Below are 20,707 nucleotides of genomic sequence, written 5' to 3'. Positions count from 1 at the left end.
TCAGTTCTTACTCCCATGGATGTATTTATCATTTTTAGGTAAAAATAGATATTTCCAATATATTTCTGAAAATGTCTTTGTTGCTGAAGTTTCAGTTATACAGAGACCATGTCCTTTAATCTTCAAGATTACGATGGGATTTTCGTTCCTGTTTGCCTCGCTGAGGTCTGGTCCCTAGTACATAGCATTTCTTCTTTAAAGAAAAAACTTTAAAAGGGGAGAATTTCACTTTTAAAATTAATCACCATGGCAACCTTTACAGTGAATTTCCAAACATAGGAAGTTGCCTTTAAGAAACATGCTCGTCTTAGAGAAAGGTGAGTTTTTACAGCTTCTAACAATGTTCCCAGAGAATTTAAGTTTTTACAGTAATCTGTTATAGGGACTTCTATATGCAGAGAGGAAAAGTTATATGATCCTGATCATTCTTTTAATTTTTTTTTCTTTTAAACGATGCTGCATGCTAACTATCTAATCATAATGCTGGCTTAAAATAGACTTGGAGAACTAGATAGAGCCTGGCAGTAATACTTGTGATATCACTAGATATCATCTAGATGAATTTATAGTTAAAAATCTGCCAACGTTTCTCTCATACTTAAAACATTATTTTTCCTTTTCCTAGTTCTGGGCTATCTTTTTATTGATATTCATATTCAGAATCTTATTGGGAAATACTTTTTTTAAAATTAAAAAAGGAAGTGAGGTGACAGAATAGAGGGGGGAGAAAACAAGCTGCTCATGCATTAACAAAGAAAATCCATCAGACATTACAGTTCAGTGAAATGTAACTCTAGCACTCATGTCTCTGTTCCTCTGATTTCTCTCAGGACACAGCTAGATTATTTTGTATCACATTATTTGTGTGTATTAGATCCAAGGAATAGGGAATTTCTTTTCCTACTGGAAATTCCCCTGTGAAAATATTGTACATCATATGACATATTGACACTTTCCCTGAAATGAGAACTCATGTGTTTCATTCTGAAATCGCCAGAATAAGACCATTTTAGAATGAAACTTTCCATGTCCAAAGAATGTGTGAGACTGGGAGAAAGAGCTTAGAGACAGAGAACCTCAGTCTCTGCAGATTTCAGAGTATGGTTAGGAGGCTGAGGGACTGGCGAGAGACAGATGCTTTTAATCAAGTTGCAAAAATACCATGGAAAACACACTGCTTAAAAAAAAGATGCAACTGGCTCTACCAAGGTTGAATTTAATGATTCAGAAGTGTATCAGGGTGGGGGGATGTTCCTGCACTGCATGTAGTGGGCAGGAGGGCAGGTCAGCAGAGGACTTGACTTTTCTCCTTTCATGCTATCTGTGATTGTAGTTGTGAGGTCTTGAGCTGCCCGCAGGTGGCTGGCTAAGCTGGCTGACATCTGGAGTGAGCATGGTGGGCTTTGACCATGAGATCACCGCCTGGTTTTATTCAGCCCTATGGCCACAATTCATTTGTCTTTCACTGGTCTTGTCCATAGCTTGGAGAAAGCAAGCCAGTTCTGCTGGAGTTAGGGCTGGGTGATGCTGTCAGCCTGCCAGAGGTATTTCTCCACACAGTGCATATCTGGAAGAAGCAGATTGTAAAGCACCTCTAGGCAAGGGGATGTTTTGGAAATTATTTATTATTATTTTGAAAAGTATTTATTTTATTAATGTAACAAATAATTTAAAGGTGACAGCCTTAAGTTCAATGCCTCAGTAGTTCATTTAAAAGTAAACACAGTTGAAAATAAACTCAATTACTGAATTATTCATGTTATGTAACATCTTTAGAAAAGTTTAGCTTTCGGAGCAAAGTTAACTGTTACTAACTTTACTGCTATGTGAAGTGTGGGTTCATTTAAGATGTCTCTGCCATCCTGCAATGATATTTTTATTTCATGTGAAACATGGGTAAGAAAGAGATTGCTTTTTGTACTTTTGTAATGGAGAATAGGATCAGTGTGATCTAAAGGGCTGTTTTTTTCTCATGTGTACAGGGTCCTGTCAAGAACTTTATTTTAAATTCCAAAGTCAGTTAAACGCTTGACAAAGTGTTCGGTCAGTGAGCAGCTCAGCAAGCAATACATTTACAAAATACCACTAAGACATGGGATTGAGTCTGCAAGAAAGCTGATAGCAGGTCATACCAAGCAATTGCAAGTTGAACTAGAATATTAAAAAAAAAAAAAAAAAGTGTGTTGTGAATTACCATGACCAAGTTTCTGAAAAATTGGCTGAAGGACTGACCTTATGCAGGTTGTCAGATGATTTCCTTCCCCAACACTTCTGATAGACGGGATTATAGCTAGGTCAAAATATTTCTCATACCATCCATCAGCATGTAGTGAAACCTGGTAAATAGTATTTTTACTGAGAAAGCTGGATTTGGGATTTGCAGGTCTCAAAAGTGTGTCATTATTGTCATGTTTTTACAGAAGTATGCATTCATTTCTGAAGACAGAGTGAACAACAGACTTTATGCACTATAAATAACAAGTGCATTTTTAAAATTTAGAAGAGATGAGCTGTGACACAGTTCAGTAAGGGAGGGAGAAGAGAACTTTGTTTCATACATTTATAGTCTCTTGCACTTGTATAAATCAGAAAGCAAGCAGTCAGGAAATTATCACTGCATGAATTAAGAGCATATATGGTCTTTGTATTTACTGAATGTGAATTTAGTGTCAGGGAGAATAATCACTGAACTCTAAATTGTGGATATTCACAGAGATAGGATTAAAGTAACTAGTTTGTTATTATTTATTTTAAATTGAAGATAATATATAAGACATTTTGACATATACCATTAAATTCTAAGAAGGAAAAAGCACTTACGGAACTGATAAGAGCACCAAGTATCTTGAGCATATTTAGACAGCAACTTTTAGAATTTATGAATTCTTAGGAATCATTATATTTGGTCTAATATTTAGGTTCTGATATATTTATCTATAAAATGGATTGCTAACTGGAAAAGCTGAGAAGAAAAATAAAGAAAGGTTCAATATTGACAACTATGACATTTTCTTTATTGGTTTAGATTTACACTTTTTAAAGTCCAGGTGGGGACCCATAATGCATTATGAAAGAAGTTTGACAGTTGCAAAGACAGGAGCAAAACCAAAACCCTGCAGTTCATGAGAAAGGGAGGAAGTGTAACAATCATTTCCTTGCCATGGCTTGCTCACTGAAGGAAGTATTGTCAGTAGACGTAAAATGAAGGCCATGCCAAATTTCAACAAGGAGACATGTCACATAAAGGGACTGAAAACATGAACGTTATCAGGAACTGAGAGGAAATACTCTTTAACAGATTATATTGTTATCTAATGTTCATTTTCTCATAAACCTTCATCTACTCCAGTTCTAGCTCATTTACTTCTTTCACTCCTAGGCACATAATGTACTTTATTGTTTGAGATATTAAAATCATCTTTGGAAATCTATTTCCAGATTGCGTGCAACTGTAATTATGACTGCTGTGATCCATTAATAGCCTTTTGTAAGCAGGCTCATATTACTTTGTAAATGAAGAAAAATATTTCTGGTTGATAGTTAACTCCTCATAGAAATTTAACAAGAACATTATCTCTATAACCAGTCTTTTCAGGATTTAAGCTTGTGTTCATAAAGGATTAGAAGGAAGAGATGAATCTTGTGGGACCCATGATTTTTGGTACCATTTTGATTCTGGGGCTCAGATCTAACATGCAGAAGTACACATTTCTCTTTCAGGGAGTATAGAAGACAGCTTTATGTGGTTATGTCTATCCAGGCATTCACCCAGGGAAGGAATGAGGTAGGTGGTTGGTTGGTTGTCTTTTTGTTGCTGAGTTTTGGTTGTTGGTTTTTTTTTAAACAAAAAAAAAAGGAGCAATACACAGCATCTGAACAATTAAAGATGGTTGTGTACCCTGCTGCTATGATGGTATACCATCCACAAAGGGAAACTCAAATACAGGAGCAGCAGGATACTGAGAAATCAAGAGAATAATAAAGTCCATTAGTAGGTCACTTAAACCTAAAAATACCAAAGGGCAGCCTAGTCAGTTAAAAAAACCCCAAAGACAGTCCCATTTAATGACATGTTAAGCTCTTCTCAGAATCACTACTAACATGTTTCAGAATTGTATAGGTGGTTTTGGTGATGAAATTTCAGTTTAGGAATTGTTTGTGAAGGTTGAGGTCTACACATCTGTTGAACTGCATGTTCTTGATTCTGAGAAAAAAGGTATCTGTGAAGAGAGTCTCTCTTCCTTGACTATCTGGTTGTTTTGAATCCTCAAACCTCCTGTAATATTCAGAACGAATTCACCATCATTCTTAGACTGGAACGTTCTTACAAATGTAACTTTCAATATATTTGCAATACTTACAACATACAATTTACAAATATTTGCAGTACCTGTTACATGTATATTGTCTTTTTTTTTTCTTTACTTTCTGTTCATGGTTTTGAAAATGAATGAACAGTAATGGGACATTGAGTGGCAGAGGTATTAGTGAAGAAAAGAAAACTTTTGTGAAAGAGTATTTGTGAACGTCCTTTCGCTGAAAAGACATCACAGGAGTTAAATTTAGGCACATGGTTCTTTTTATAAGTTCTTTCTATAATTAAGCTGGTTTAGGTGTATTCAAAAAATTGTGTCTCTCCTGTGCCTCATCTTAACTGTTAGGAACATCCAACTAACATTCACTGTTTTATGTAGTGCATAAAACATAGCTTGAATTATATCTCACATACTTTACATGCTTTTCTGAATTGCTAATGTATCAGAGAATTATTTACACGTGAAAGAATGGTGGGCCTTGTGCTTGCACAAGGCTGTTATTCAGTAAATAAGTTGGAGCACAGACAGCTTTTTACAAAACCAAATCTGTATGTCGTAGACTGTACATCCTCCAATGTTGTCACTGCATTTTATAGCCTCCTACCTTTTCTTCTGACTCTGCTATGAAGAGCTCGAGAAATCAAAATGGTATCAATTGGTAGAACACTTCATTCCATCTCTATTAATCTGCTAAATTCAGGCAATCATTATGTGATTATTGTTGTCTTTCAGTACTTATTGCTCTTCTATCAGAAATGCAATCTAGCTCAGAAGTGAAATAAGCAATACCTGTGCCTTGTTAAATCCAGATCAGAGTAAGTTGAGAACAATCAATTGGATCCCTATAAGGAATGTATGCACAAACACGGCAGGTTTGCATACAATAGCGTCTTGTTATTGTTAATTGCTTGGAGTCGTGCCGGAAAGATGAGGTGGCAGATGAATACAGATTTTTCACTGGCATCTGCTGCCCACTACAGTTGCTGTCTCCTCTGGGGATTGCCCTCGCTTTATGACCATTTAGAAAGCTTGCCACCATAGGCTTTATTACAACCAAAAGCGTTACTTGCCAAGAAAGAATGTGCTGGATGTTAATGATGCGTGAAAGGAGGACAAGTAGTACACGTGCCTCAAAATTTCTCATACAGCTGGCCGTTGTAAACATGTCTTTTCCATAGAAAAGGCTGATGGCAGACTTCGGGGTTTCAGCAAGCATGTCTGTGGAGGCTGGTGCTCCTTCCTTGCAGAATGATGCTTGCCTGGGCTTTGCTAGAGCATACCACAGCATGTGCTTCCAGCCCATGTGAGAGACCCTTCCCCAGGAGCGGGTGGGAGGCTTCTGGGCCTTTCTTCAGCTGTGGTCTAACATCAGACCCTGGACATGTGAGGTGCTGGGGCCTCAGATGTGCCCATGGGTCCCAGGATGTAGGAACAGCCTGTATGTCCGCAATGGACGGTCATTTTGGAAAGCAAAATCCCTCCTAGGTATTGGGCTTGACCCAGCATGTAAGACCTGTATAGTCAGATATACACCTGTCCAGATGCATGTTTACTTTACAGGCATTTTATTCAAGTATTATTTTTTGCTACAATATGGGGTATAAGATGATTTTTTTGGGGGGTGGGTGGGGTGGGTGGAGAAGAAGAAGTAACTTTTGTTGTCTTAAGCTCTGCCCCTGAAGACATTGGCTGTAGAGGGATTAATTTAAATTATCATCAAAGTAAAAGTTAATTGATGGTTAATAAAACTTATCTGCAGGCAGAGAGCATTTTGATGCCAAGCCTATAGAAGGTCCTGTAGCTGGGGCATAGGCTGGGTGAAGGCAGGAGTGTATGTTTGACCTGCTGCTTGCAGTTTCCCCAGAAAGCATGGCCAGGGCTGGCCCGTCGCTAGAGCAGTAGGAGTGCTGATGGCGAACCAGTCCCCTGAAACAGGACGCAAGAACACAAAGTTAAATTAAGCCTAGTTACTGTGCTGAAAATCGTTACTGTCTCTGCCGTGGAGGCAGACACATTCAGACGTACCCTGAGCTATCTTTTTTCCCATCTGTGAAGTCTCCTGGGTTTTTTCCTGTTTCACAGATGATTTCTCAGATTGATTGCACTGTTCTGCATTATAAAGAATATCCAATTAAAAGAGATAAAATGTGACTTGTGGTATTTGAAATGCAGCAGTTGACATTCAGGCAGCACATTAAGATGTGGGGGAAAAAAACCCCAGTTCTCTGCTTTTAAATCTACCTACACTCAGAATATATCTGCATGGCTAGTGCTTCACTTCGTTCTTTGGCCAATAATAAGCATCTGGGACTTGGCGTGGTGCTTTGTTTCATGGGACGTTGCAGTTTGCCCTGATGTTTGTATTGCATATCACTGCTGTGTGTGCAGTTACATTTTACTATATGTGTATGGGCAAAAGCCTCAAAATCAATGCAGAAAGTTTTTGATGAGAATGCTCTTGATTTTGAAAATCAGAGTGATAGCTAATTGTTAAGAAAGAAAACAATTTTGAACACAGTACTTAACATAAATGAAAGTAAGTTTTAAATCATCTCAGTGCTCTATTTTTGGCTAGTAAATGCTGTGCATATATAGTAAAATGAATAAGATGAGTTACCGCATAGTTTCCAAATCAGTAAGTGCCACTTAAGATGACAGATCCAATCTTCCAATTTTTTTTGAGAAATAGATATTGCCTTAAAGAAAGAAGTATTGACAGGATATTACTTATTGTGACGGAAACTGTGATATGAATCTATTATTTTTTTTGTATGAACCTGTTTCTAGTGCGAGTGTATTCCAGTTGCTTATAGAGGTGGTGAGTAAAAAGCCAGAATATCCAATCCACATAAATTCTAAAATTCTTGCAATTTTTTTCCCTTTCAATCTCTTTTGAGCACTTTCTGAAGTCACTTTTCAAAATAATGCTTAAAATATTTATGTCAGAATTTGCTTCTGGACGGTTGAAATATTTCATCTTGGTTGGACTTCTTGTTTTTACTGCATTTTGTTTTCTTATTTGACATGTTTTGCTTTCTGGTTTTAATTTTTATGTTTTGAATTATTTCTTATTATTTGTATGTTACAGTAACATTAATTGATGATTGGTATTACAGATGGTATTTCAGTAATTGAAATTATAATTTTGTTTTTGTTTGCTCAGAGGCAACAGGTTTTCTAATTGATAATTTGTATTCTATTGGATAACTTGTATCCTATTTGATATGTTAGGTTGCATTTTTTTCAAAGTGTCAAGTCATTACAAAATAAAAAGCCAGGATATCCCAGTCAAGATAAGGTTAGATTTCTTTTCTAAACAAAATTTTTGACAGCAGCTTTTGACTTTGGGACAAGTTTTTTCCTAACAAACTGACAATTTTTTTGATAGAGAAACATTCTACTGAAAATGTTTTATCAGCCTCAGTTTTTGATTTCTGTTGTGTCTGTCAGGTTTCAGGACAAGGTGTTCTCACTTCTATTTTAATACTGCATCAAGCAAAGGAACTTTTCAAAAAAAGTTTTTATTCAAATTACTCTTCAGAATTCATGTGGTTCTAATACTATTAAAAGTCCAGTTGTAACAACAATGTAAATCAAAGTAGATACTAAAACAAACAACAAAAAAAAGAGAAGTAATAAACACACACACATAAAAAATGCAGGCAACCCCAGTAAGAAAACTGTCAGCTGGGATGGTGACAAAAAAATCTGATTGCAGCTTGCTGGGCAAACTGAAGAGGGACATAAACACAATTCTTAGGCATTTATCCCAGCATACATGCACTATAGTTTTCTTTTTGCAGAGAGGAACTAAATAAGGAATTGTTAGACAGAAATAAAAATGTAATACTTATAAATTAATCAAATTTAGGCATCTTGGGGAAGAAAGTTCCATTATACTCACCTGCGTTCTTATGACTTGTGTAGGCAGCATCTTGTGTTTGACACCATGGCCCTGCAACATGCTCATGACAATGACAGATAAGTCAACAGTAGCCAAAAAGAGCTTTGTATTCACTTAGCTAAGCTTTTCTCTTCACTCATGCCTAAGGAAGGCAAGTGGTTTTTCAGACTGTCACATAGACCATTAAAACAAGATTATTATGACTCTCTTTAAGATATGTTCATGACTTCAGGTGGTTATCTTGCATCTCTGTGAGCATTACGGAGTTTTCCAGCCATGCTAAATAATCACTGTTGAATGCTAGCATGTTGTAATAAACCACCTTCGGGGCTATAAAAAAGACCCTTTGATGGTAGACCAAAAGTAAGCATGATCTTTTTATTCATTAGGACTTTGACAGACTTAACACTGGCTCTCGATGCAGTTATACCACAGGTAATGTAGCCACTTTTGTAGGGGAGAATAAGCTGTTCTGGCCTAAAGCATGTTTGCTAGTGTAAAACTGTTAATTTCTAAATTTATGCAGATAAAGCTGCATAAACCTAGTGTGTACACAAGCCCCCTCATGGAGTCCTGGTTCTAGTTCAGACATGCCTTTGATCACAGTTCAAAATGAAGATCCTAATAACATCACCAGTGACTAGCAGGCAGAGTATGCTGCTACTCTCTTCCCATTGAAGGAGAGTAATTGGGAAAAAAAATAATAAATGCAGTGACAAGTAATACACATTTGTGAAGATTTGTTGATACAAAAGGGTGTACAGTGATGCTCTTGCAGTAGTGATAAACATAAGACCTAGAAAGCAACTGAAGTGGAAGAAGATGAAACCTACAAATGCAAGAAATAATGCAGTATTTTTTCCTGCAGCCTTCACTTGATGCAAGGGCCTGGAGCAGGTAGGTTAGGAGGGAGATCTCTGATTGACCAGAAAATTGCCTGAAGAGTTGGCAAATGCAAGAGGGAGCTAGAGCCTGTCTAAAAGTGTATTGGGGCAGATGAAATAACAAGGGAAAGAACAAAACCACAAACATCATTGTACTACTGTAAATCCTTGTTGAAGGCACAACCTGAACATCATGGGCGTTTCTGGTGCTAGTTCTTCAAACTTTCCTAATGTGCATTTCAGGTCTTAATTTCTTGAAAAAGCAAAGGAACAAGAGAAGGAGTGATCAGGGATGCTGGGAGGTATACAAAAGCTTATTGGTGAGGAACAACAGTGTAAACCAGGTATCCTAGGCTTGGGAATAGAAACAACAGAGAGGTGATACGATAGAGCTCTTGTAGTATCATGAATGGAATAGAGAGGTAAAGGGAGTGGTCATTCATGATCTTTTTCAATACAAAATTTTGTGGATGACATGTTTCAGACAAAGAAACAGCTGTTCCTTCACAGGCTGTAAATTTAAGATCTGTGGTTTCTCTCTATGGAAAATTATATATGCTAAAAAAAAAAGTAAATTCAGAAGCCAACTGAACAAAGTTTTTGATAGAAAATGGCAAAAAAAGTAACAGTTTCTGAAACTACTATGGGCCTTGAAAATCCTGTCATCCCTCCAATATTTGGGAGGGACTCGGGGGGAAGGTCATGCAGAGCCTCAACAAACTGAAAACATGTAATTTGTCAAGATGCAGTGTTAGTTGTTCTCTCCAGTCAGTCAAATTCCAGGGAAGGTCTGATACTACTAGCTTTTCTGTTCGCTTCTTTAAAGATTTACAGTTGTGAGGTGTTTTTACATCTGATGTAGTTAGAAATGTTTCAACATTTTCAGAGCTGTATTTTGAAGCATAATCTGGGCTTACATACAATTCATGAAATCACTTGTTTCCAGGGGCAAGGGACTTGATGCTGTATTAGAGTTGTGATATTTAAGCTTCTGGAAAATGACTTAATCTAATGTGGGAATCCTAATGTTGTTGTGACATTTTTCCCGAAGGCACAGAGAAAGATAACCATGCTTTTCTGGATGTATTTGTTATCTAAGTAGGGCACACTAGGTGGGAAAAAGGGAACCTCCTTTAGACTGTGCTTTCAGGTATGTGTACAGAGGGCAGCTGGTGAATTTTTCTCTCAAGCTCATTCATTTCCACCTAGGACTCAGAGCAAGCAGAAGAGTCCATGATGGCATCAAACACAGGTGTCTCTTCCGACTCTCAGATGAAACTGGGTTTGCATGAAAAAACTTTTATGTTGCTTGCCCTTTCTGAGCTGCCCCTTACCAAGGCTAGCTTGAAAATGTGAAAAAGCTGAAGCTGTCTACAGAGCATCATTGACTTTAACAGGAAATGTGGCAGTTTGCACAAGGTGAGGAAAGGGTGCTTAGCTTTTTAATGTGAACTTCCCTGGGTGTAAAAGTTGAAAGGAACTAAATATGTCATTTGCCTATTTATATACTGCACCTTAAAGCCTCATTTTCTAGTCTCTGCCCATGCTTGCAAAGTGCTTTCTTATGAGCTTGCTTATCTGTGCCTCAATGACTGCAGGCTTTCTAGAGCTGTTTTACTTTTTGTGGCTCTACATCACACTGCATCTGAGATTTTCCTCCTCACTTCTTGGTCTGTGCTCCCCTGCACTTGCTCTGCTCTGAGAAAGTCATTGAAGAAGAGGTCTACCTCGATCTGCTCCTAAGGCCTCTGCATAAGGCTTAAAAAGAATAGAAGAGCCACATAAAAAAAGAGAGCAATTGCTGCAGTAATTTGTCTCCAACATGAGCACTGACGTTCTGATGATACTAAACCGAAAGGACTTACTGCCCCTGCCAGCAGCAGTCTGTTATCGCAGAGATGATCTACAAAGCAGGTCAGGGCACTTGAAGCTAATTGACCATTGTTAGTTAATGGATTGTTTATACAGCTTTGTAATTCTGCATTGCATTATTATTGCTTATTCATGTTCATATTATCTCTGGCTAGAGACAGAAACATCAGGAAGGAACCTATAAATATATGCCTGTATCCCAAAGTGGTACAGGGTGGAATGTAACTAGGGCTGACCCAAACCTGACAGTTGCTACAGGGGGGTGCCTCCCCAGGTGGAGAGTGTGTCAGTCCCAGCACAATATAATTTGGATACAGTTTGCTGACCCCATTTCTGATGCTAAAGCGATCTCCACCAGTACCAGAGTTGCTGTGCTATGCTCAGTTGAATAGTGCAGGCGTGCTGGATGAGATCCACTGAATACAAGTGTTGCTCTGTACAGAGATGCGTGGTGCACAACACCTGCTAACCAGGACTAAGACATGACCAAAGCAGATGCCCCATCAGATGCCTTAGCAGAGTGACTTCTGAGTAGTGCAGGATGTCGTTCAGCACTGTAGCATCTCATGAGCCAACAAAACAAATACCACCATCACATAAAACTGCATGCAGGCACACTATAGTGTTTTCTATTTTTGGTAATTTCTGTCTTCTTTTTCTTCTTTATGTTTGATTTTATTGCTTCCTGACTTGGAAGTATTTTAATACTCCAGTTTTAATGTTCTCATATGCAAGTTTTATCTGGAGCATTATAAATTCTTTAGTGTCATAAGCATACTACCACTTTATAAGAGGCAAAATATGCTCAATGTAAAAGAAATGTGGCTTTGGAAAAAATTGTAATAAAAAGACATAGCTGGGAGCAAAAAATAGTTAGCCAGAAGCAGTATAGAAGCTGTTCTTCCCTGCTGGCAAACTGCATAGCTGAGATGCCTTGGTAGGAAGGGAATTAAGGTATTTCTCCTACATAAACCTGCAAGCTCAAACAGAAGCATCAGAGGAGAACAGAAGGGCAGCAAGATGAGCAGCTCCTCATGGAGACAAGAAGCTTGTATGAGAAAAAAAGATAGAAATATAGATAAGGAAGAGAAAGACACATGAAAATTTGAAAATACAGAGACTTTTGCTGCATGCAGGCATGGGGTGAGAGAGCTGAGTGACACATATAATACATGAAGGCTCAAATCTAATTCAGCATCAAAACACAAAATTTCTACTTCCCACTCTTAAGTACTTGGTTTGCAACCCGCCAAGTGCAGATGACAGAGCCCTGTCCAAAAGCCAGTCCTGCAAAGTGAACAGTCAGCTGTGTCTACTGGCCAACGTTTAAGTCTTTAACTTGCATTTGCGCCGCAGCCCTCAGTTGAAATGGTACTTGTGATCCATTATATTAAGCCAGAGGGAGCGGTGCGAGAAATTCCTGGGGTTTTGTAGCACCTAATACTGCCTGTCAGAGCATGCCAGTGTGCTTGTACCCAGCTATTGAGGCTACAAGCTCACCTAAAAATGACCATGCTGCAGGGACAGGTACGGTCAAAGGCCATGTAACCAAGTGTGCAACAGCACTGGCATTTTGGTGTCAGCAACTATATGGCCAAGACTGAAGGCAGGAGAAAAACTCCGCCAAATGTAGTTAATTGAAGACCCAGCCAGCAACATACTGCTGGAGAACTTGTCTTTTTTTCTAGATGTCTTGTGTGGGTATTGTCACACTGCAAAAAAAAATTGGTGTCAACGTTAACAGCTACCCTTCAGAGGTCTCTGTGCTGTTTTCTCACATCTCTGACCCACAAACCCCAGGATTCAGCAGCAGTGTGGGTTATTTGCAGGAAGAATAGGGGGGGTTTACTCTAGATTCTGCTTAGTGTCAATAGTTCACTAGGTTTTCATTTCCCATAAGGTATATGTGTTATTTCCAATAGCTTTTCTACTTCTGATTCCACCTCCTTTTCTCTTTGTTCTTGTGCACGTTATCTGGGGATGTATTCTCAACTGCTAATATCTCTTTTCAAAGGGCTCTCACATACAACAGCAAGGTAATACTGCAGCTTGCTGCAATATTACTATCTTATGATTTTGCAGACTTCTAGTTTAGGAAAAGAAAAACATGTAGAAAATAAAGTTCTGGTCTCTCTCTGGAAAAATCAGAAATGATAACTAAAAAGGATACTTCCGTCTTTATCCTGTGCCTGGTTCTCATGAAAATAATGGAAATTCACTCTCCTAGTCAAGAGAATGTCTTATATGAAGGAAATAACTGCAGTGCCAAGGAAAGTGGAGTGAAGAACTCCCAATCATATTGAATATATTGGTGATACACCTCTGGTGTAAACAGTGGTAGTTTTGAAGCACTTTTAGGCTATAAATATGTCTAAAGATTAACCTGTAAAATTTTCAGTAAAGCTGGCACATTCTTCCTCTTGTAGTTTGGTGTTACAATTTCATAGTGCTTTTGCTTAGTGGAAGAAATAAAAGGTTGCATGTAACCAGAGTCAAGTTGTTGATTGAACATAATTTTGGATGTGATCAAGCTGCAAATTTTGCAGTTCTTGGGAATAATGATCTGGCTGCAGTATCCTTAATTTTGATCTCTGAAAATAAGTGCTGCAGAAATAGTTTAGGAAGCTGAGTCACAGCTTCACAAGAGCGTATAGAATTTTCAGAATGCGAAAAAGCAATTTACTTGAACCTCAGAGAAATCTAGCCGTCAGTCTATGTTTGGAGCCCGTTCCTAAAATAGATCACTCATTTCATGACCAGTACATGAAACAGTTGTGGTTAATTTTTTAATGCCTTAGGGATATTTGCACAATATTTTGAGTATCACAAGTTTCTAGTGACTGCACAAGAAGTGAAAAGCTCATTTTACAGCTGGGGCTTAGCTTCTCACTGTTTGAAGTCCCTTATGGCTACACTATATGGCTAACATGGTCAAAGAAATGTGTTGTCCAGGCATACTCGTCATTCTGCTCATGGGGATTACTATGCTGCCTTTCTCAAGAATAAGGTGGCTGGGACTTGCTGTCTGTGCTAGAGAAAGTGTGATGTCTACAGTCTTTAGAAACAGCTGACAAATACATTAGCCCTGTAATTGGGAGGTATTGTGAGCAGTTGCTGCAGGAGAGCCCTTGTGCCTTTACGCTTCCTGCAGGAGATCAGCTCTGGCAAAGTGCAGTGAAGTCAGGTAGCAAGTATACAGCTTTAAAGTGGCTTTATGCATTCAAAATCAAAGAGCAATTTGCCCAAACTTTCCTTATGTGTGCAATCCCACTGTTTTCACAATTCACCCATATAAGTGGCAGCTCTTTTCCCCTTGGTAGTATATTATGGATCAAAGTATATTAAGATTTCAGAGATTCAAAACCTCTCCAGTGACCTGGTGGTTTGCATACATTGACTTTCAGTGGAACTGGAAGAGCAGTCGTTAAGGCATTCTTGGACATTTCAGTGAGGGATGCCTTTCACAAAAATGAGCAATCTAATCAATGATGTCTAACGATTTTGAGTGACTGCAACTTACAATGTGCTTGCAATATCCACATTTCTGGGTTTTAGGATCTGCTTTTCCACCTGCTTTTTAATTTGTTTTTTTAGAAGATAGGTTGCTGATAAAAGCAGTAAGAGTCACAATTAAATTAAGTGTAAAATTTAAGTGTATCATAGTATTATCATTCAGCTTTGCAGCCTGAAAGAGATTGTCTAAAGGTTTTCACCACAGTATGCTAAAGGTGATTCAACTGAAGCTGCAGCAATTGCATCTATGTGAATGTAAGGAAGTCAGAAGCAGCTTTAGTTACTGTAAGATAGTATTTCTTTCTAAGACTGTACAATAGACACATAAGAAATTTCAGCTTTGCATTTCTCTTTGGAAAAGTAAGGCTTGTTTTTCATCACAATTTCTATTTAAAAATTAGCTATGTGACAAATTTGCAAGTGTTTGGTGTGAAAGATTATTTCCAGTGTTGTAAGTAATGTTTCACAGGACTGGTAAAAGTGGAATCTTTTTCAAGCTTAAGATCATGTTATTGTGGCTTGCAGCCTTACTGTTTTCCTCAAAACAGACGTTTATTTTTTCTTTAAAAGGTAGTTACCATGTGAAGTGGTAACATTCTAACACTTCTAACACTTGTGAATGCTCAAAACAAAGAAAATATTATTGCCAAGTCTTAGTCTGTCAATCAGAAAACTGTCATTTAATAGATTCTGTGGTAGTTAACTCATTAATAGTGTCCTGTGTGAGCTCTTGGGTTTTTTGAAGGAGTGGAAGATAATTCTTCCTGCAGGCCACTAATGCAGTAAACCATGACTATGTATTAATTTAAATATCTATTGGTGTAGCTGACTCTGATGTCTGCAGCACAGCAGCAAAGATGTTCACATTTTTCGTTTTCATAGAAAATTAATGTTTTTATAGTTCTTTTTTTTTTTTTTTTCTTTCCCCAAGAACACTGTTACAACCCCATTTTAAACCATTTTATATTTTAGTTATTCTGTGCTGGTCTCTTCTATCTAATAGTACTAATTCTTATTCCTGTCAGGTGTAAGTTTATCTATTCATGGGGCTGAAAAGCGTGCACAAATCTGTCAGAGGAGAACTGCAGCAAGCTACCCAGTGTCACAGCGTCCACCTGTGGTCGGGCATCGTTCACTCCCACAAGTCAGAGGGTCAATAAAAATGGAAGTTTCATCTTCTGGATCTAGTATTTCAGCAGGCACTGGTGGAAAAACAAAACCCCATCAGCCAGGTAACAGATTGCTTTGACACCTTCTTTAATTCCATTTCTTGTATGATGTGCCGTGATGTTGTGAAGCTGGTATTAACAGCATCAGATCATGCTTGCATGGAGATCAATCTATTGATTGTCAGAGCTATCAATTGGTGTTTCGTCTATGTTTGGTATGTTTTTGTCAATTATAGATTATAGGGAGTAACAACAGATGGGGCAGCTGAAAGTGGGAAATAAGAATGTAAGTTTAATCATAAAAAAAAGCATACAACATGTAGTGGTATCCAAAATTTTAATGTAGAGAGAGCTTTGGGTTATTTTTTTAATATTGTTCCCCTTATATATGTTTTATTTTGCTAAGTCCTGAGCTAATGGCAATGCTCTAGAGGCTACAGGCATCTCCCATGGAACTCTGTAACTGACATTAACATTGGATGTGAACAAAGGCATGATCCAGAGTGTAGATCAAAGTCTTGCTGCTGGAATGCAAACAAAAACTCTAGATCTGAAGGAGATTTTACAACATATGTTAACTGGTTAACAAAATGAAACTTTTTAAAAGAAAGCCAGAATCTCCTGGGAACCATCAAGTTCTAATTGACATCATGAGTTCATTCCTTGTTATGTTAATTGCCAGAGCTATTTTAGAAGTATCTTTTGTTATAACAGGGGAGTACATTTGTGGTGGCCATGTTCAGTCATTCTTCACAGGGAAAACTAAACTCCAGATTTCTTTCCTGAGTAGAGCAAATTACGGCTGCCCATAAAGTCAGTTTTGTAGCTTCTGTGTTGAAGGGTGTCAATAATCTTCCAGTGTAGCTGCCCAGGAAAGGGCATGATGCACCCTGTTTGCAGCTAGCTGGGTGCCACGGGGCACAGTCTATTTATGTGAGACAGACAGTTCTGCCTGCAAGCCCTCAGCATGTTTCCATTACCTTGTAGATCTAGTAAATGGCTTAATTTTTGTAAAGTTAAAAACTGAGATTAATTACTGTGGGTTGCTATGCAGGTCTACTGCCATGAGTTTCAGGCACCCATACTATTTAGTTACCACAATCTTTGACAACATAGATTAATTAAGGATTTATAGTGACTCATAACCATATGCTTTGTCTATTTCATTTCCACTGTTTGTCCATCTATTTTTTCTGTTTCTATGTTTCTTCTTTGAAATACAAAAAAATTACTATTACAGAAATGTTTTTGATGTTAAAGATATATAATCATGACCACAGCATGTTAAAAGATTGACAAAAAAACCCTGCATTACAGTTGGCAGAAAAAATATCTTGAACGTGCACAATAACTATGCTCATTTTGAGCTTCTATGCATTCTACATCTGTGTGTTGATAGATATGGCCTGTGGTTTAATACTAAATAATGTATAAGCTGGCTTATGATTGAGAAAAAGATCTTTTTAGGTAGACACCAGAGGTTTCCTAAAATGGAGCTCATTAGTGAGCATCATTTGGATGATGATCCTCTGAGGAATTAAGCTTTCAGCACAGTAATATGAGATTAGTTTTGTCTATCATATTCTACTCTTTAGACAATAAGAGCATCTGTGACCTACAGAGAACACGCTTGGCAGCTTGGTTCAAGCAGGCGTTTAATATTATGAGCTTCACTGAAGTTCACAGGAGTTAATAGTACCCAGAGCCTTAAAGGCTGCAGATTTTTATAAATATGTCACATGACAGGAGTCTTCTCTTAACCAACTTAACAGTGTCATTGTTTCATCTAGAATGAAATAATGTTTTTGTGATTTGGAACTCACTTTTTAATTCTATATAAGAACACAAAGTTTGTCTCTATGTCCAGGTTAAATTACAATCATTTGATCTGGTACAGCCTAAGAAAGATTATAGTCAGGCAGCAATAGTAATAAATAGCAATCCTAAAAAATGTATTTATTTAAACCTAAAATCATATGTTATTCTTTCTTACTCAGCCACAAATTAACAGCAGTAGATTCATAAATAATTAGCCTAATACACTAGTTGAGCAATGGCATTACCTTATCTAAGACATTATAAACATTTTAAATAGTTTGGTGTTTTAGAGAGAAAATGTTCTGATGTATATTAATTAGGTAACAGATCTTACACCACCATTCTCCAAGTTATCCTCCTGCTATTACATACAGTAAATTCCTCAGGGTTTTGCTCAGTCTAATTTTAAATAGTTCATACAATTTGGGGTCTTCCTTCTACTGGAGTGCTGTTATCATAATCAAGTGTGTCTCAGAGTAGTATACATTATATTCAGTCTGAAATTTCCTTTGTCCAGTTAACAAATATTCCAAACATGGAGACAGTCTAGCATAATAGATTGTGCACAAAGGTATTTTGAGGACTTAAAATGGCATTTCTAATTCTTAACAATGAGAGGCTAGAACTACAGAAAGACAAGATTCTTGATAAAATGACACTTATGAATGAGTTGTTTGGGGTTATTTTACCTCTAACATCAGACTGCTGTTTTCTGCATGTCAATTTGTTTCTCTTGGCCACTTTTCTTCTTTCTAGAATGACAGCTTTTATTATTTATCATGGATTCTTTCTAATTAACAACTGTTTCTTTTGACTCAAGTTCATAGGTAGCTATATGCTAAGGAGGAGGAACTATAGATACTGTTCCATGTTACAGCACTCCTTTATGGCTTGCTTCCCTGCCAGTTTTGTTTGTAGCTGGTAAGAAGCTTGAGACTAATGACTTCTACTGTTACCCTGTGTGTTAGAGTGGCTAGCAAGCAGTAAGTCGTCTGTAGGCTTATAAAAAAAAAAAAAACTTACAAGAAGTTGTCTTGTGCAATCTTGCAAAGAAGTACTGCTCACCCACAAGCAGAACCACTACTTCCGAGCTCTTATTTTAAGCAGATCAGAACGTATCAAATAACAATCAAAACACAGAGGAAAATGGAGAAATTTTTGCAATGGAAAAAAATGTCTATTAAAGGCGAAGACTCCTGATGCCTTTGCAGGCACACCTGTGTGAGGGAAGTTCCTCTTAGAAAGGAGAAAAGCCAAGACAGGTGAAGCAATCAGATGGTAAATTTAGATGCAGTGATATTAAGGCAAATACACATTGCTTCCAGAATCCAGGAGGGACAGTATTTTTAGCTTTGAGAAACCTCCAGTTATGTGAGCAGTTGTGGTATATTGTGGCTAATGGAGTATAAGGCTACTGAAGTAAAGATTTCAAGTGCCTGGGGCAAACCTTTGGCTGCTGTAGATTGTTTCAACTCTCCTGAAGATGATTTATGATTGATGCATCTGTGTTGCACACAGGAGGCTTATTTTGAAAGCAATAACAATCAGCATTCAGGTTGTCTGTAAGAGCTGGAGAACCACGCACCGAACAAGCTTTGGGGGGATTAAACTGTCATCCCAGTCCGTTCCCTCAATGTCAGGATTAGGAAATATGGGGACAAAAAAAAAAATGCTTGCGTCACTTCTGACAGCGTTGCACCTTCGCTATGGAATAAGCAGGCCTTTACGTTCTGGGTTTCTGCCTGCTCTTTCTGTTGATACTCTGTTTCAAATCAGGATAGTGTTACCTTACTTCTTCCTGTTGGTGACGAATTTCTTTATTCTCAGACTCTGCAGAGCTTGTCAAACTTGCTTTCTCTAGGAGTCATTAAATTTCCCGGGTATGGAAAAATTGCCTAAATAAATAAGTCTAAGCAGCACTAAAATGAATTTTTTTATTGTGTGAAACTCTGGAACCTTCTTAGGTCTTCTATACTTGCAATGCTTCCTAAAATTTGTTACCTGTTTTGTAGTAACAGGGATTCAAAGATTCCTCAGCAAGGTTTTTTTTCTCTATGCTTCCTGTAAAGGCCTCTGGTTAAACTTTAATACATTTTGAGGTTTATATAGAAGTGTATATATAATAATGTAGATACTCATTTATATCACTTGTACAAATTAGTTCTGCAGGCAATCTACATCTCCAGCAAGAAGGGTTGTCTTTGAAGTAATTGATTTCCAGAATTCAGTAAATATGTAAATTATGTGTTTCCTTCACTCCAGGAAACACATAAAAATATTGTAGACATTTCTGCTTTCAGAGTTTACTGTTCAAAAAGATCTCCTTCAAATGCAAAGAACAGTACATTTTGGAATGGAGATTCCTTGCTACCTGAAAGATATAGGTCTGTCCATAATATCTGGAAGAACTTGATGTTCAGTGGCAAGGAAACACCTGCTGAAAGGACTGGTTTCTGGCATTACAGTGGAAGTCTAGCAGGGTCATTGGAATTCAGTGAGAATCTTTTTTTGGAAGTCTCTTCACTTTTTATGACAAACAGTACCTTATAGATATGTACAAATGCTGAAGGAAAATGTGTTTGACTTAGGCATTCTTTTCTATAGTTTTGGATCCTCTTTTTTATTGCTCATCAAACTGTAACTTTTTCTTTTTCTTTTTTTTTTTTTTTTTTTTTATGCCTGTAGTTATTGGGTATGAAAATGAGAAAGAGCTAGTGGTGTTGGCCAACAGAACAACTGACTTAGGAGGCAGGGAAAAATGCATGGTTCTTGAAACTGTGGCAATCAAAATTAAAGGAAAAAAGTAAATCATGTTTAATGAGCTTAGTCACAACGTAATGAACTTTGAATCATCAAGGAAGCTGGAACTGAGTCCTTCAAAAATGACCATTTACTGTGCCAAAGATATCCTTTTCTCATCACAAAATGTGCACATACTGGTCAGCATTCACATTTGGTTGCGAATGGTCCTTAAAAGATCTGTGTTAGATGTGATTTGTTGGTTAAATCACATTTTCTCTTTGCTGACTGGCAGGACTTGTGGCAGACATGTCTTTCAGATTAAAAGAATAAAACCCTGTAAATAATTCTGCCAGAAAGCTCTGTCATGCAAATATTTCTTGGCAGCAAACACATGCATGGTGTGGGAATGGCTAATGTAAACTCACCTGAAAATTTAAATTCACACTGAGAATAGTGTGCTGTTATCTTACTTGTCTAACATTATTAGAG

At 37.6% G+C, this 20,707-nt stretch overlaps 1 protein-coding gene across 5 annotated transcripts in view; it reads left to right on the top strand.

Annotated features, from left to right (window-relative positions):
• Positions 1-20,707, top strand: part of ANO4 (anoctamin 4) — a 198,067-nt gene that overhangs the window by 44,367 nt on the left and 132,993 nt on the right. For all 5 annotated transcript variants that reach the window (XM_055809048.1, XM_055809052.1, XM_055809049.1 and 2 more), the window contains exon 2: positions 15,515-15,721. In XM_055809048.1, coding sequence (XP_055665023.1) covers positions 15,652-15,721 — 70 coding nt within the window. In that variant the 5' untranslated portion in view covers positions 15,515-15,651. The remainder of the gene's footprint in view (positions 1-15,514; positions 15,722-20,707) is intronic.

The sequence above is a fragment of the Falco peregrinus genome, chromosome 6, assembly GCF_023634155.1.
Source record: "Falco peregrinus isolate bFalPer1 chromosome 6, bFalPer1.pri, whole genome shotgun sequence".
Lineage (NCBI taxonomy): Eukaryota > Metazoa > Chordata > Aves > Falconiformes > Falconidae > Falco > Falco peregrinus.
Note: the sequence above shows the minus strand (reverse complement) of the source record. Positions and strands in the feature narration are given on the sequence as shown.